General features: G+C 41.8%; 1 protein-coding gene across 1 annotated transcript in view; it reads left to right on the top strand.

The window, feature by feature from the left end:
• The window catches only part of LOC105005305 (adenylate cyclase type 10-like), a 39,112-nt gene that overhangs the window by 16,524 nt on the left and 4,943 nt on the right, over positions 1–17,645 (top strand). The window contains exons 15-25 of the mRNA XM_010863255.1: positions 48–134; positions 1,857–2,128; positions 2,682–2,818; positions 3,702–3,827; positions 6,020–6,286; positions 7,375–7,704; positions 11,476–11,539; positions 13,070–13,289; positions 13,629–13,754; positions 15,828–16,000; positions 16,581–16,737. Of these exons, the coding sequence (XP_010861557.1) occupies positions 48–134; positions 1,857–2,128; positions 2,682–2,818; positions 3,702–3,827; positions 6,020–6,286; positions 7,375–7,704; positions 11,476–11,539; positions 13,070–13,289; positions 13,629–13,754; positions 15,828–16,000; positions 16,581–16,737 (1,959 nt within the window). The remainder of the gene's footprint in view (positions 1–47; positions 135–1,856; positions 2,129–2,681; positions 2,819–3,701; positions 3,828–6,019; positions 6,287–7,374; positions 7,705–11,475; positions 11,540–13,069; positions 13,290–13,628; positions 13,755–15,827; positions 16,001–16,580; positions 16,738–17,645) is intronic.

Raw genomic sequence — 17,645 nt, 5'->3', positions numbered from 1 at the left:
TAGATTGTCATTTTGAATGATAATATATGGTTAATTTTCCTGGTCAGTTTCCCTTATCCTTCAAAGTTTCACGCATGGATGACCTGGCCAGACAACAGAAGATTAAAGCATGTTTTTTTGAAGTGCTTGAGAAGGTGGGTATTTTTGCTACATACCATTAATTTTAATAGGTGGAAATGGTTTATGTTCATTTTAATCTATCCACGTATTACCTGGACTTAGACATTTCTTGGCCTACATATGTATTGATATCTTCATTGTTATATTTATTTTAACATTGAATCCATCCTACAGCACAGCATACAAGAAAAGGTGTTTGCTCTTTCCTGATCCTGTTTCTTAATGAAATTTTAGTAACTTAAAACAGTGATTTCTAGATGCAGGTGGATAGCTACTTTACCTCCTATTTATCAAAAATACAGATACTCAGTCCCCAGTCTAGGATTCCAGAGTCAAGGATCTGTATAAGAAGAAACTGATATATCCATTCTGGAAAGCTATGTTGAAGTAACCAGTCAAATTTTTAATAAAACCATCGTCTATACCCAGCAGTTCTACTTCTGGATATAAATCCCAGGTAGCTGGTTCATTACAGTGTTTTGTTTGTGAAGGTTAGGGAGGTGTTGGCATGAATTTACAGATGAAACTTGGAGTATATATAGTGCCGATATTAGAAGTAAGGCAGAAAGTGAAAACATAGCAACACAGAGTGATCTAAAAATAATCCTGAATATTTTATCTTTTCTTATGGCTGAGTGTGTATATATACATATACGTATTTATACACCACATATTCTTCATCCATTTATCCATCGGCCAGCACTTCAGTTGTTTCTGCATCTTGGCTTTCATAAGTAATGCTGCAGTGAACATAGGGATGCATGTATCTATCCAAATGAATGGCTGAATAAAAAAGATAATTTCTTGCCATTTCTGACAACATGGATGGAACTTGAGGGCACCATACTAAGTGAAATAAATCAGATGGAGAAAGACAAATACCATATAACTTCATTCATGTTGAATATTAATAAATGAGCAAAAGCAAACACAGAGATACAGAGAACTGAGTATTGGTTACCAGAGGGTAGGAGGTCAACTATATGGTGATGGATGGAAACTATACCTTCGGTGGTGAGCACGGTGTGGTGTGTACAGAAGTTAAAATATAATATTGTACACATAAAACATATAATGTTATAAACCAGTTTTTGAAATCCTGAGTAAAAAGAGAAATAATGAGACCTGTAATACAGTACCATTTACATAAAAACACTTCACTTGACAAAACAGCAATGCGCATTTTATAGGAATGCAGTACAAGCAGAAGGTGGTATGATAAGTATACTAGCATGATTACCTGTGGCAGTGGGGAATGGAAGGTGGGCGGAGAATGTGGATTAAAGAGAATACTTTTTTAAAAGTCTACATGAGTGGAACATGATAATTGGTGGTTTTAGCTAGCACTCCCAGGTAATTCTGATGTGCAGCCTGGCTTGGAAGTTACTGTATAAAAAATACTATGCATTCCCACACAGTTTGAAGCTTTTGCCAAAATGAAATATTTGAAAGCTTCAGGTTTGATTTGGAGAACATTTTGATGTTTGTTTCATATTTCAATTAGAGTATTTTCATGTTCAAAGAAGCTCAGTACATTTCTTTAGGAATTAGATATACAGGCTCTATTTTATATTTATAAAGTAAAATATTACCTGGGCTTAGTTTACATTTTACTCTGAAAATACCAGCCTGTACTGACATTTAAGGTGTTGATGGGAAGTTCATGGTAGATTTGAAAATCAGGTGACTTCATTTCTAATCAGAGGTTATCATTGTTTCTCTACTGTTATTTCCAGGCAGTAAGGGAAACACCACTGATTTTCCTCATTGACGAGGCCCAGTATATAGATGCAGCTTCCTGGGAATTTTTGGGAACATTGCTCTCCGGTGTGCCTATCATCATGGTGATGACGTTGACCACTACCTCCACTCTGTGTGGCCAGGCCCAGCACTTCCTGCAGAGCCCTCCAGCTGTCCTGGTGCCCATTTCAAAGTTGGCAGCGACCTCACTGTTGAGAATGGCATGTTGGGAACTGGGGGTGGTGAGCATCCCCCAAGAGCTGCAGACGTGAGTGGCTAGGACTAGCTGGGCACTTGATTAAGGGCGGAGCCAGTGCCATAATATAAGAGAAGGCTCAGGTCTCACACCAGAGTTGGGGGAGAGAAGGGCATTAGAAACCATGATGAAGCCCAAAAGTGGATTTAAGAGTAGACAGTCTCCTAGTAACCCAGTAAAAGGGCTACCTCCCCGAACCATTCACCCAGGTTTTCATAGGACAGTTAGGACTTAGATGGCTTGCTTAATTTTTCCATTATGTGTGGCCAGGCCAATTTCTTCCAGACCCTTCAGCAAGAGGATATTAGTTCCTTTTCAACAAAATAGCTAAGCAAGCAAAGTATTTCAAGCAAAATAGTTGAGAGAAAAGTTACTGCCCAAATACATTACAAAACCAGTCAGAAACGTCTTTTTACATTTCTGTGCTGCTGCTTCCCTCTGTTAGTGTATATCATCAGGGACTGACTTTAACAAAAGAAGTATTCCTCATTATGAAATACCATTATGCTTGGCTCGCTTCAAGTGGGCCTCTTTAGTCAGCAATCCCCTGCTTACCTCTCTACAGCTACCTTCTCCGCAGGTGCTTTGGAAACCCCCTTTATTGTGAGGTCTTATGCCAGGATCTTCTCTCTAAAAACGTATTGTGCTTTCATGACCTCCAAAAGGAGGAAGTGGAGAACAGCAAGTGGGAGACCCTCTCAGGTAAGCTGAGCTTCCCAAGATTCTACCCTGGTCCCGCTGCTGGAGTTCATTTCTGAACATGGCATCACCTGGCCCTTATTAGGCATATGCCTATTCCCTGCTGACATTATAAACTGGATTAGGCCTTCCTGGCTAAGTGAACCATACAAATAATATGCAGCTATGTTTACTGTCTGGTGGCTGAGACCGTAAAGAATCTGTCTGCAATGCAGGAAACCTGGGTTCCACCCCTGAGTCAGGAAGATCTCCTGGAGAAGGGAAGGGCTACCCACTGCAGTGTTCTTGCCTGGAGAATTCCATGGACAGGGAAGCCTGGCGGGCTACAGTCCATGGGGTCACAAAGAGTCGGATACAACTGAGCAACTAACACTTCTTCTACTTTTCATGTTGAAAACACTGAATACCTGCCTCAGATAAAGTAATTGAGTCCATCTACTTTAGTTATTTTTTTGAGCAGAAGTGGGGATTTAAAAATAGGATTTATAAACATCAAAGAGGATTGATAAATATGAGAGTCTAGTAGAGAATTGCACATTAGTGATGAGAAGGATGACTTGAGGGTTTGAATGGAGAATGGGAGAAGGGAAAAAGAAAGAGGTATAAATCCAGAAAGGCATCCTCAAGCTGTAATGCAGTAGCAGAGAGGGATGTTGGGAGGTAAACAGGAAGCGTAAGAATGTTAGGTATTGTGTATTTCAGAAAATGTTGTTAGTTTCTAAGAGAAATGAGAGAGCAGGCAGGATGGGTGGGGTAAACCACTTTAAAGGTGTGTGCTTCATTCACCCAAACCTTTCAGTGTCTTATTTTCTTGTAATCTTGTGTCTTTAAAACTACAGTGACTGAGCGTGGCATTTTCCTCAATCATAGTCTTCTTTCCCTACAGCCAATGCCATGAAATCCACCATGTACAGTGTTTCTCCTGCCAGCTCTGAAGACCAGGAACTTTATGTCTGCACAGTCAAGGATGATGTGAACTTGGATACAGTGCTTCTTCCACCGTTATTAAAAGGCAGGTCCCTTGAAGACCTCATGTGAATCAATTACGGATGTCATTGCACTTAGTAATTTGGTGGGTGATTGAGTATAGAACCCTCATTATCACACTAGCTTCATTTCTTCCAAAAGGAAACCTGCCTTTCAGAAATAAATTCTGGCACTGCCCAAAGAGTTGTTAAAGACTTGTAATGCTACTTGAGTTATGTTTTACATAACTGAGCCCACTGTTCTCTTTGAGGCTGACTTGGAAAAGTTTTCTAGTTATTTAATAAATATTATGACCTGAGTTTCCCTTTGTGCGTATTTCTGTGCTGGAGGAGACAGTAATCAAAGGAGAAAATGTTGCTGAGGTTTAAGAAAATCCATGGTGCTAGTGAATAGACAGTGTTAGGGACCTAGCAGGAGTTTAACAAAAAGAGTGCAAAGTATAAGGTTATAATGACTGATGAGATGAAGAATAAAGCCCTCAGAATTGGGTAGGCATAATTAGGCAGGGAGTGCTCTTTTTATACATGAAGGTTTTAAAGTTCTATTCAAAAGTATAGTGGCCAGGGTACTTTATTAACCCCTTTTCAGGAATATTATGATTAAGCATACCTTCAAGTCAACTATGGTCTTACTGAGAATATAGACAGGTATGTGAAACAGCAATACAGAATGCCTTGGTAATTAAGAGCCAGGACTCTGGCATCAGAAAAACCTGGGTACCATTGGTTCCCCCACTTACTGGATGTGAAATGTTCGATAAACTTATCTAAGCCTTAGTCTTCTCATCAGTCAAGAGAGGATAATAATAGTCCCAACCTTATGGGGTTAGGTGAAGATTAAATGAAATAAATCATGGTATATAATAAACAGTCAGTGACTATTAGCTGTCATAAGCTGTTCACTCTGGTGGTTTTAGGTTCATCTGGACAGTTCATATTCCTCCAACTGTGATGGGCCACGCTTAGCTTTGGCTTTACTAACTGAGAAGCATACAGGTCAGGAAACACAGCACTCTAGGAGAACGTAGCCAGTAGTTTCCTTCAGTGGGGATCCTCACAACAGTTCCTACTGCTATCCTCTGGAACCTCAGGGAATAACTTAGATATGATGGAATGAGACTATGATGGATGGGTCCTTAGATGCCCCATTTCCCAACAAGAAACTGATATCTCTTAGAATAGTCCTGTAGGCATAGCTTCTAGGCACTGTGACCCTATTACAGGAATCACTACACCCGAGGAACCCCCACAAAGCTGTGGCTTACCACCAGGTAGCTGTAGCTTATTCACAGCTTTCCTAGTCCAAATTCAGTTTCCAGTCAAGGATCACTCTTTGCATAAGCAGTGTTACCTGGCAACTCAGCTGACACTCTAATTTTATGGGGATCCTAGGCAATGGCTAGAAAGTTAACCCAAGGTCAGTATTGTCCACAGGGAAGGAAAAAGGATTTGTTAACTCATAAGCTAAAATGAATAGTTCAGTCAGCAAGTCTAAATGAAAAGCCAAAGCTGCATTGTAAAAAGCCATATAAGTTATAAAAATATTTAAGAAGGGGGCTGACATTATATTTGTACTTTAAGTGTACAGTTCTACCACTAGTTAATGTGTTATTGGGATAAGAAGAGAAGAGAAGACTGGTGATGTTCAAAATGGTAGTACAGTGATCCAGGTGAAAATGACTACTTAGACTAGAATTGTTTGGAAGGAAATACACTCAAGAACTTTCAGAAAGAGAATGAGTGGGTGGCCAGTTGGTTGTGAGAGAGAGGAAAAAGTTTAGAATTATTCCAAGATTTGGGGTTTGGTGATATAATTGGTTTAATAACAACTGCTTTAATATATAGATCAGAATTTGGAGAGATTTACTAAAATGCTTGGAGTTTTGAGCTCTTTACACTAATTGGAGTTCTGGGACCAGGAAGCCCAGCTTTCATGTTTAGTTGAGAAAGTAAAAACAAAACGGGTCTACCAGCAAAAGGTTTTGGTGACCGCAAGAAATAGCTTCAGTGTCGTGGTGAAAACCCGATTGTTGGATAAATAATGAATGAGCAACGGGGACAAAAGAAGACATGGAGATAAGGTTCTTTCAAGAGATTTAGCTGAGTGGAGAACAGGTGAAAGAAAAAGCAAGCCTTTTTTTTTTAATGAGCAGATTATTAATATGGTATATTCTGTGTTGGTAGAAAACTCATTCATTGCTAATTTCTTTTTCTTCAGAAATAGCAGTGAACCAAATAGATCAACTGAGCCCAGAGGAACAGTCGCTGGTTAAATGTGCTGCAGTCATTGGTCACTTCTTCCACATAGATCTGCTGCAGCACCTCCTGCCTGGCTGGAGTAAGAATAAGCTACTTGAGGTACTGAAGGATCTTGTGGATATGCACGTGCTCCGCTGGTGCAATAAGGGCCAAGAGCTTCCTGCTGAGCCAATATTAGTGCCTTCCTCTGTCGAGACTGAGCATACCAAAGAGACGACAAAGTCAGGTGAGCTGGTGCCTTGTTCTCAGGCCCAAATAGAGAGCTTTGGGAGAAGGTGTGTTTGTTCAAAAAGAACATCAATATCGTGTCATGGGCCCCAGTCTCTTAAAGCTTATGTCTAAAGAATTGGGGAAATTATTGTTTTAATCATGGAAGAACCATGTTTATAGTGAATGAATAGCTTTTATTTTTCAAAACTGTCTTAATTTGAAGAATTCTAGCTCCATGTTAAACCTCGTGCATTAAGTATTTGTATCTTGATTTTTGGTTTAGAAAATATTGCTGTAGTCTTTTATTGGCTTCTTGGGATAAATAAGAAGAAAAGTGGGTAAATTATTTCTGATTTTAGAAATTCACAAGGGAGTTAGGCATGATATTGAAACAGACATGAACAAAGCAAGATATGCATTAAATAGCTGCAGTCTCATATTCTCCACATGAAAGAATAAAATTGTGACATAGGCTACCCAAAGCACTGCTGCTGCTGCTAAGTCGCTTCAGTCGTGTCTGACTCTGTGCAACCCCATAGACGGCAGCCCACCAGGCTCCCCCGTCCCTGGGATTCTCCAGGCAAGAACACTGGAGTGGGTTGCCATTTCCTTCTCCAATGCATGAAAGTGAAAGGTGAAAGTGAAGTCGCTCAGTCGTGTCCGACCCTTAGCCACCCCATGGACTGCAGCCTACCAGGCTCTTCTGTCCTTGGGATTTTCCAGGCAAGAGTACTGGAGTGGGGTGCCATTGTCTTCTCCGTACCCAAAGCACATATAATCCACAAATAGTTTCCCTTTGACTTTGAGTTGAGTTTTATATTTGAGCAGAGGCTTTCTGGTTACTTGATGTTTATAATAATTTATATTAATAGTAAAAAAGCTCAATTTAGGAGGAATAACTAAGAAATCTGTCTCCTGATCATTTATTCCCTGTTGTACTTTATCCTAAATAGGGTCAATATCACTGGTATACAATTCTTTATACAAAGGAAACAATAATACCAAACAAGAATTATCAATAAAATTTTCTTATAAACTAGTAGCATGTGCTTGGGAGTTTACTACCTTAAGGGAGGCTCTCATTTAGCATTTCCTATGTTTCAGATGCTGACTCTCCTCTAAAGCTACAAGAGGAACTATCCCTACCTCAGATGGAGGTGCTTGAATTTGGAGTGCCTCTTTTGCGGGAAGGGGCTTGGGAGCTGTGGCCCAAGGCACAGCAAACAGCCCTACACCTTGAATGTGCCTGCTTTCTTCGAGATCTGGCCTGCCGCTGTGGGAGCTGTCATGGGGGAGACTTTGTCCCCTTCCACCGTTTCGCCATCTGTTCCACTAAGAGCTCCAGCAGGACCTCCCGATTCTGTAGCTACAAAGACACTGGCTCGATACTAACACAAGTGATCACAGACAGATTGCAGCTGCCTTCTCCCCAAGGTAAATCAGGGAGCAGAAAGAAGATATGTGGACATCACTTCTCTTTATCTGTGTACTTGGAACTCTTCATTCAAAAGATGAAATTAGATTAAGAGAGAAAAATAGGTGGAGAGTCATTTATCACTGAAGTACCAGAAATTTAAAAAAAAAAAAAGTGTGATCTCAGAGTTAAAAGGAACTTTAGAGGTCATACTTGTTTTGGTTGGCAATATTGGGCAAGCTGTGGGTGTGTGCTCAGTTGCTCAGTCATGTCCGACCCTCTTGCAAACCCAGGGACTCCTGCTAAGCTTCTCTGTTCATGGGATTCTCCAGGCAAGAACACTGGAGTGGATTGCCATTTCCTCTGCCAGGGGATCTTCCTGACCCAAAGATCAAAGTCTCCTATGTCTCCTTGCATTGGCAGGAAGATTCTTTATCACTGAGCCACTTGGGGAAGCCCCTTGGGCAAGTTACTTAACCTCAGTTAACTAAAGAAAATAACAGTATACATTTCATAGGGTAGTTGTGAGGATTAAGTGAGTTAAAATATATAATGTGCTTTGAATAGTACCAGGCATATGGTTAGTGCTCAATACATTTAATTATTGTTTTTATTATTATAAATTTTCAGTTCAGTACACATATACAGAGTCCTTATGTGTTTCAGATGTTTCAAGTAGGTGTTAAGAATACAAAGTGAAATTATCAGGTTTTCTGGGGGGTGGTGGTTCAGTTCAGTTCAGTTCAGTCGCTCAGTCGTGTCCAACTCTTCGCAACCCCATGAATCGCAGCACGCCAGGCCTCCCTGTCCATCACCAACTCCCGGAGTTCACTCAGACTCACGTGCATCGAGTCAGTGATGCCATCCAGCCATCTCATCCTCCGTCGTTCCCTTCTCCTCCTGCCCCCAATCCCTCCCAGCATCAGAGTCTTTTCCAATGAGTCAACTCTTCACATGAGGTGGCCAGAGTACTGGAGTTTCAGCTTCAGCATCATTCCCTCCAAAGAAATCCCAGGGCTGATCTCCTTTAGAGTGGACTGGTTGGATCTACTTGCAGTCCAAGGGACTCTCAAGAGTCTTCTCCAACACCTGAGTTCAAAAGCATCAATTCTTCAGCACTCAGCTTTCTTCACAGTCCAACTCTCACATCCATACATCACCACAGGAAAAAACCATAGCCTTGACTAGACGGACATTTGTTGGCAAAAGTAATGTCTCTGCTTTTCAATATGCTATCTAGGATGGTCATAACTTTTCTTCCAAAGAGTAAGCATCTTTTAATTTCATGGCTGCAGTCACCATCTGCAGTGATTTTGGAGCCCCAAAAAATAAAGTCTGACATTGTTTCCACTGTTTCCCCATCTATTTCCCATGAAGTGATGGGACCGGATGCCATGATCTTTGTTTTCTGAATGTTGAGCTGTAAGCCAACTTTTTCACTCTCCACTTTAACTTTCATCAAGAGGTGTTTTAGTTCCTCTTCACTTTCTGCCATAAGGGTGGTGTCATCTGATATCTGAGGTTATTGATATTTCTCCCAGCAGTCTTGATTCCAGCTTGTGCTTCTTCCAGCCCAGCGTTTCTCATGATGTACTCTGCATATAAGTTAAATAAGCAGGGTGACAATATACAGCCTTGACGTACTCCTTTTCCTATCTGGAACCAGTCTGTTGTTCCATGTCCAGTTCTAACTGTTGCTTCCTGACCTACGTATAGGTTTCTCAAGAGGCAGGTCAGGTGGTCTGGTATTCCCATCTCTTTCAGAATTTTCCACAGTTTATTGTGATCCACACAGTCAAAGGCTTTGGCATAGTCACAGGCATATAAATAGAGAATTCCAGTATGGCCTGGTAAAGGTGATAAAATGGACTACCTAGGGGTTTGGATACCTAGAGAAATGGCTATTAGCCCAGCCTGAGAAATGAATAAGGTTTTTCCTTGAAGGAGATAATTCCAGAAGTGAGATCTGAGCGTTATGTAGGAGTTAGCTACTTAAAGAAGTTTTAATGGATAGATGTTCCCCCAAACCTATAGCCCTCTACCACAACCCAGATAAGAGTTCACCCTTGGAATTCTCTGGTGGTCCAGTGGTTAGGACTCTGAGATTTCACTGCAGAGGGCCCACAATTCACCCTCTTTGTTTTAACATTTTCAGTTAGCTTGCCTTGTAGGACAGCTCATTTCATTCTCAGTAGCTGTTAGAAAACTTCTCTCACCCAGGTGAACTCTACCTTCCTGCAAATTTTTCACTCATTTTTCAGCTTTGTGCCTTCTTTCATATTTGAAGACAGCTGTCAAGACCCAGGAGTATCTTCTTTTTCTCTACTTTAATAAAAGAGAAGTTGGTGTTGGTATTGGCGGGGGAAAGGGATATGGCGAATTGGTGGTGGTAAAAGACTAAAATGAAGATTTTGATCTATGATCTTAATACCTCCTTTGGCTGTAACATTCTTATGACTCTGAAGGTGGACCAGTGACTTGGAGAAATTGGTCTCTGGCTGATGAGGTCTATGGTAATTTGCACTTTTGTACTTGCTGAGGGGAAGAGGAAAAAAACAGGGAATGTCCTGGTTGGTATTATGGAAAAATCACACTATCATTCGTAATTGCTTTTCAGCCTTTTGTTTTTGAGAGGTCAGTGTTGACCTTTAGATGAGGCAGCTTGGTCAGTCTAGGCGTGAGCAAGGCTCGGGACCTTTCCAGCACAGCCGAACTCCTACAGAGGCTTCCCAGCCCTGGGTCTCTGTGCACAGACACGCAGAACAAAGCGTGCTGCTCTCAGGCTGCAGTCCGGTGGTGCCTGAGAACTGTGCGTCACAGCAGTGCTGCCAAATTCCAGTTTCCTTAGACCTACTTCACCTTATATGACATCATTAAATAATCAGCGAGCCAGTCCTTTTACTTGACACAAACCCTCCCTGTAATCGTTCCCTTAGACTCCTTTTCAATCCCACCACCTGTGCTCCTGAGCCCAAATAGGTAACATCTCCACAGCATTTTCAAGTCTTTGCCTTTTGAGCAGAAGACAGCTGCAGAGGAAGAGGCAAATCTGGAGGATAGAGGTTATTTAGGATCAACCAGGTCACCCCACTCCAATACTCTTGCCTGGAAAATCCCATGGACGGAGGAGCCTGGTGGGCTGCAATCCATGGGGTCGCTAAGAGTCAGACACGACTTCACTTGCACTTTTCACTTTCATGCATTGGAGAAGGAAATGGCAACCCACTCCAGTGTTCTTGCTTGGAGAATCCCAGGGATGGGGGAGCCTGGTGGGCTGCCGTCTATAGGGTCGCACAGAGTCGGACACGACTGAAGCAACTTAGCAGCAGCAGCAGCAGAATCAACCAGGTAAAGCTGAAAACCTCTTCTGGCTATTGTGACCCTGGTGGGATGTGACATCTTGTGCCCTCATGTTTTCCTTCACTAGGTCACTTCTGTGTTCTCTCCCATCTAGTTATAAATCTGATCCAGATATGTTCATAGATTTCTACTATCAGAATTAGTCATCAAACCAGAGGGACATTCTTTATTCATTTCTTTAGCAAACAGAATTAGGAATTGGTTTGGGAGGTTTGAGAATGAAAGGAATTACTATTTAAATCACAAGTAATTGCGTTTAAGGAAAAAAGAATTAGTACCCTAATCTTGCATGTAAGGTTACTATTAAACCTAAATTTACCATTTTTATAATGGGGGAAGCAATTTTCATGAAAGGTAGTCAGGAATTTTTAAATGTTCTCAGTTAATACGAACACAGACGATTAAGGACAGTCATCTTTTCCTCCCTACAGACACTTTTCAGTTCCAGACAGAATCATCCAGAAGTCAGGAGGCCTTCACAAGGGAATACTGCAGGTAGGTGGAGATGCTGAGAGTGGACGTGGAGGGGGTCAGAAAGTAAGACACAGCTGATCATTAAACTAGGACACTCACCTTACCTACAGACAAGGAAGGCATCCTACCACCCAGGAATAGTGACTTCTGTTCTCAGCCCAAAATGCAAGTTAACAGTGAATCGGAAAGGTTTTGTTTGATTGTTTATAGGGAAATTATTTCTTAGTGATTAAGAAAAACTTTATTTAATTTCTCTCAAATGTATTATACACATAACAGATTTTTTTCAGCTATAAATTTGCCTGCTCAATTACTTTTGAACCCAGATGATATTAAAATGATTTTATATTTCATAACCATGTACTTCCTGGCTTTCTAATGTGTATCTTACCAATTTTGCAAGTTCCTACCTTGAATTCACCAGCAACTCTCAAGTTTCCTATCATTTATTCAGCCTGATTTCCTACAGTTTTCAAACAAAAATCTATATTCTACATTAATCACGCCCATCCTTAATGTGTCTTTGCTCACACAATTCTCCCTTTTAAAAATACTCAGTGATGTCTACCTCCTTCTACTTATCAGAATGTTCACTATCCAAAGCCATCCTCAGTTCTCACTTTTTCAGTCATTCTGTCTCAGAGAAATCAGAACTCTTTTGAACTTGTGGTGCCTGTGAAAAATGCACTGGACTAGTAGTTCAGAAAGGTGAACTCTAATTTTGGTTTTACTTAGAAGCTCAGAATCTGCCGGCGCTGGAGGAGACCCTAGTTCGATTCCTGGGTTGGGAAGATCCCCTGGAGAAGGGATAGGCTATCCACTCCAGTATTCTTGGGCCTCCCTGGTGGCTCAGATGGTAAAGAAGCCACCTGTAATGTGAGAGACCTGGGTTCGATCCCTGGGTTGGAAGACCCCCTGGAGGAGGGCATGGCAACCCACTCCAGTATTCCTGCCTGGAGAATTCCAGAGGATTCTGGGGGGCTACAATCCATGGGGTCACGAAGAGTTGGACATGACTGAGCGACTAAGCACAGCACACACATCAGTAGCTGCGAGGTCATATGTAAGTCATTTAACCTCCCAGAGCTTCAATTTCTTCATCTGTAAAAGGGAGGTAATTTTGCCTACCTGAATGGCAGGGTTTTTATGGAATAAGATGGTGTTATTTCATAAAATATATTCACATGTGCCATGATAGAGTTCAAATGGGCTGATAGATAAATTTATTATTACTTATTGCTTTGTATCATTTTTATGTTTTCATGGAGCACAGTGTTAGTTTACTCTTGAGATGTGGTCTTTTCCCCATTTCATTTGTGAGGTACTTAATTTGGCTTTAGGTTTTTAAAACTCCCTAATAGGGCTTTGCCATTAAGAACAAAGTCCCTGTCTTTCAAAACCTTGTGGATCAGTGGAGGAGAAGGATTGACATAGGATTAATGAATCATAAAGGAAAGCCTCCCAGACAAAGTGGCTTTCGGACCCGGTAATGCCTCAGCAAAAGTTGGTGCTGTATGGCCACTGTTAGCTCTTCGTCTTCTCTCCACAAAGAACAGAGGAAGAGTTCCTGGATAAAGTGAACAGGAAACTGGCTCAGACCAACCCCAAGAAAGGCATGTTGACCACGAAGCCCTGCCACTGTAGGGAGGTCCTGAAGTTAGTGCTCTCGCCCCTCACCCAGCACTGCCTGGTCATTGGAGAAACCACGTGTGCATTTTATTACCTGCTGGAATCTGCCGCTGCCTCCTTGGATCTGTCAGATAATTACATGGTAAGCAAGCTCCGCTCTCTACCCCTGAGCTGAGCCCTATGACTTGGGGGGATTTGATTGGGATTTCTTACCACAAGTATGAAAAAATGGAGGAAAGTGGGAGAGAGGAAGGAGCTGTAAGGGGTCTAGGAGAGAGCTCGAAGCGGAAGCGTGGCGGGGAAGAGCACCGTGTGCTGCCGAAGCTGCCTCGACCCCTCCCGCCAGTCCAGCTCCCCGTTTCCAGTTAAATCCTGCCACAGTTCAGATTCTTCATAGCCTTGGTCCAGCCACCGTCCTAATCACACACTTAGCAGCATCCGAATCCTAATCCAGTTTCTCCTCCCCTTCTCTTGTTTGGAGGCCTTCTTTTATTTGAGGAAGGCAAGCAGTCTTCTGGGCCAACCCTCCGCATTCTCGTTTTTTAAAAAGCACAAGGTGAAGATCTGTCAGTTTGAAGAAGCCACTTTCTGTGGTCTCCAGTCAGAGGTGAGGGCAGGGATTAACCTTGAACTTTGCGGTATTTCTCCTTAAGGATTACCCTATTATTTCCTTTAAAGTCTCTTTGCCTTTTGTGAGCAATTATAAATGTGATTTAAATTCAAAACATAGAAATACATGTAGAAAGTGAAAGAGCACTTCCTAATCCCTTGTCACCCCCAGCAGAGTTGATAAGTTGGTGAAAGTGATCAAAATATATAAACTTCCAATTATAAGTCCTGGAAATGTGATGTATAGCTTGTGACTGTAGTTAACAATACTGTACTGTATATTTGAAAGTTGCTAAGAGAGTAGATCTTAAAAGTTATCACAAGAAAAAAAATTGTACTTATATGTGGTGATAAATGTTAAACTTGTTGTAGTGATCATTTCCCAATGTATACACATATTGAAACATTATACTGTACACCTAAAACTAACATTATATGTCACTGTCCTTCAATTAAAGAAATCATCACGTTGTACACCTTAAACTAACACAATGTTATGTGTGAAAGATATCTCAATAAAGCTAGAAGGAAAAGAGCGTACTTTTCAAACTCTCCCCGCTCAACCCTATACCACTCAGCTGCTGGGTCCCCCCTCCAGTGTTATATATCTGTATGTATTTTGCCAGAGGGGCTCAGCATACATAAATATATACAATCTACCCACTTCCTTTGTTAAATACAAATAGGAGCTCTCTGTACTCCATTCCACATCTTGCTTTAACAGTAAATAAAACCTCCCTGGTGGTCCAGTGGTTAAGACTCCACGCTTCCACTCCAGCGGCAAGTGGGCAGGAGGGTTTTCAGCCCCTGGTCAGGAAACTAAGATCTTTGGCTGTACTGCAGCCAAAAAATAAATAAATAATGTACCTTGTAGATCATTCTGTATCATTTATGACAAATTTTCCTGAAGGAATAAGATTCGTATGACAAATAAAAACTCTGGGGAAAGCACGGCATGAGACATTCCATTGTCAAATGACAGATAGGAGTAAACCTATTTATTCTGTATGAATAACTCAGGACAGCTCAGCAACTTCTTCCAGCCTCCTTGCTATTAAATCCAACAGAACAAAATGTGTTGGAATTATTATCAGTTTATAAATAATGACTCCGTAAAACTATGGGGGATTTTTGTTGGAGAGCCAAAGTTTAAAATTTTTAAAAAGTAAGTAAAAATTAATTTCAGTGTAAACCTTAAGATACTTTGGTTAGGAGAATAATCCTAATGTGGATAAAGCCTTTGAACACCAAAGGGAATATTACAGTAGTCCACAGTGTTGTATTATTTGTGTTTCAACCAAAAGGTCTTTGAAAGTGTTAGTCTCTCAGTCATGTCCAACTCTTTCAGACCCCATGGACTGTAGCCTGCCAGGTTGCTCTGTCCATGGGATTCTCCAGGCAAGAATACTGGAGTGGGTTGCCATGTCCTCCTCCAGGGCATCTTCCTGACCCAGGGATCAAACCCAGGTCTCCTGCACCACAGGCAGATTCTTTACCATCTGAGCCACCAGGGAAGCAAAGTTTTAAATAATTATTTCTTTCCATTTCTTTCCATTGTGCAGTCTTCTTAACATTGTTCAGAGATTACCATAGACTTGATCCCTTTCTTAGCCATAGATTTAGCCACAGAGCATGAAGGTATATGATAACCTCAGGGTAGTTCCTCAGCTCCTATCCTCGTACACTGTGGTGGTACAACTTGTTTATGAAGAGAATGATGAGATTTGGTGATATTGCAGATGCTTTCCATGGCATCTGAAGCTAAAGACAGTCCCATGTGAGTCTCCCAGCATTGCTTTGTAAATCACAGTCTTTCTCTACTACTGACAAACGTGTGGGAGATGAGAAAGGAGAGTGCTTTCTCCATAATTACATTTTCTCACTCCTTTGCTTGCTTATGGCCCTACGGGTGCTTGTTAGTGTGGCCAGGCTCTGCTCTAACTCTGCTCCCTCTGGCACCTCGGGCCCCAGGTTTGCATTCCAAAATAAGAGCCGGTGTGTTGCATCCAGAACCTTGTCCTTAGTACTCTTCTCATGTTTACATTACTGTTTCTCACTTTACTGTCTCCAGGTCTGTTTCAACATGGGACAGATCACCCTGGCCAAAAAACTGGCTAGGCGAGCCCTTCGTCTGCTGAAAAGGAGTTTTCCCTGGACCTGGCTTGGTGTCATTTTCCAAACATTTCTAGAAAAATGCTGGTATTCCTGTTCCCTGAGTCAACCTCGAAACAACCCTAGTGAGAAGTGAGAAGCTTTGCCAACTTGTCCTGGTTCCATTTAGGGTCACAGAGAGCTAAAGTTGGACCTAGGCTGGAGTTTTGCCTATTTGACTCTAAGGCTCCTCTTTTCAAGCATATGAACAGTTCTCATTCATTTACCTTACTCTGGGCCAATTCAGTGTAGCAGAATGAGTACATCTTTCGTCTTTGAAGTATGGTATTATCCTGTCTTTTTCAAATAAAGATACATATATGTGCACTGTGTGTCCACATACACATATATGGAATTTAATGTTATTTCTCTGATAGGTATACACATAATATTAAACACTGCCTAGTTATCGAGCTGTAATCATTTATAGGAAATCTGTTCAACCAAAAGAACAATTCAAAGAATGAACCTTTTTTAAAAAACCTCTCTGAAAACTTCTTTTTGGTCAAGAGGGATGAATTTGAAAAGCATATGAGGTTAGAAGTAGTGGGCTCCCAGGAATCTTTCTGAGTCTGGAAGTCTGTGGGTGAGTAGACTCCGATTTCTTTTGGGGAAGGCTGGTGGACACTGGTAAAGGATAAGGGCGTGCTAACCACCCTTTGCTTCCCACCAGGAAGAAGAAGCTGGCAGTCCTGCAGCAGCAGATGCACTGTCTCTCCCTGCTCCGGCAGCTCTACAGCCTGGAGGCCACAGCCAGCGGCCGCAGGTTTGCCTGCCTGGCCACTCTTATGCAGAAGAATTCAGTCAAGGAATTTCCTGGTGAAGCCCAGGTAGGCAAGCCCTTGCTTTACCTCTGGACCTCACTCAGAAACCTAAGATGCTCGGGGGAGAGACCCTGTCAAGTCCCTGGTGAAGCATGGTTCCACGGTAACCCAGACTTAACAGGACGTTGCTGATTATGTGTTTGAGCAGGGTTCTCAGTTTGCAGTTTATAGGGAGGCTTTCATGTATGATACTATCTGTGTACCCTCTGAACTGAATGTTGACCTTAGTGTGTATTTGTGTGTACAAAAGAGTATTTAAGGAGTGATCAGAAGTAGGGAAGGGGTCATAGCTTCCATCAGATTCTCAAGCCAGTCGTCCACAAATAAGGATAAGATTTGCTGACTTAGGGAAAAAGAAGAAACGGAAATATGTCTTCCTAATTTTAGTGTCTATATATATATATATACCCATTTGCTCAACAAATATTTGATGAACACCTATTCTATACCAGATTTCCCTGATAGCTCAGTTGGTAAAGAACCCGCCTGCAATGTGGGTTCAATCCCTGGGTTGGGAAGATCCCCTGGAGAAGGGAAAGGCTACCCGCTTCAGTATTCTGGACTAGAGAATTCATGGACTGTATAGTCCGTGGGGTCACAAAGAGTCAAACACAACTGAACGACTTTTACTTACTCTGTACCAGACACTGGATCTTAGTTCCAGGGAAACATAAGTGAAATATTTGATATGTTCAGTTCAGTTCAGTTCAGTTCAGTCGCTCAGTCATGTCCGACTCTTTGCGACCCCATGAATCACAGCACGGCAGGCCTCCCTGTCTATCACCAACTCCCAGAGTTCACTCAAACTCACGTCCATCGAGTCAATGATGCCATCCAGCCATCTCATCCTCTGTCATCCCCTTTTCCTCCTGCCCCCAATCCCTCCTAGCATCAGAGTCTTTTCCAATGAGTCA

Source organism: Bison bison, unplaced genomic scaffold (genome assembly GCF_000754665.1).
Source record: "Bison bison bison isolate TAMUID 2011002044 unplaced genomic scaffold, Bison_UMD1.0 scf7180017864487, whole genome shotgun sequence".
Classification (NCBI taxonomy): domain Eukaryota; kingdom Metazoa; phylum Chordata; class Mammalia; order Artiodactyla; family Bovidae; genus Bison; species Bison bison.
The sequence above is the reverse complement of the archived record's forward strand: the minus strand, read 5'-3'. Positions and strand labels throughout refer to the sequence as shown.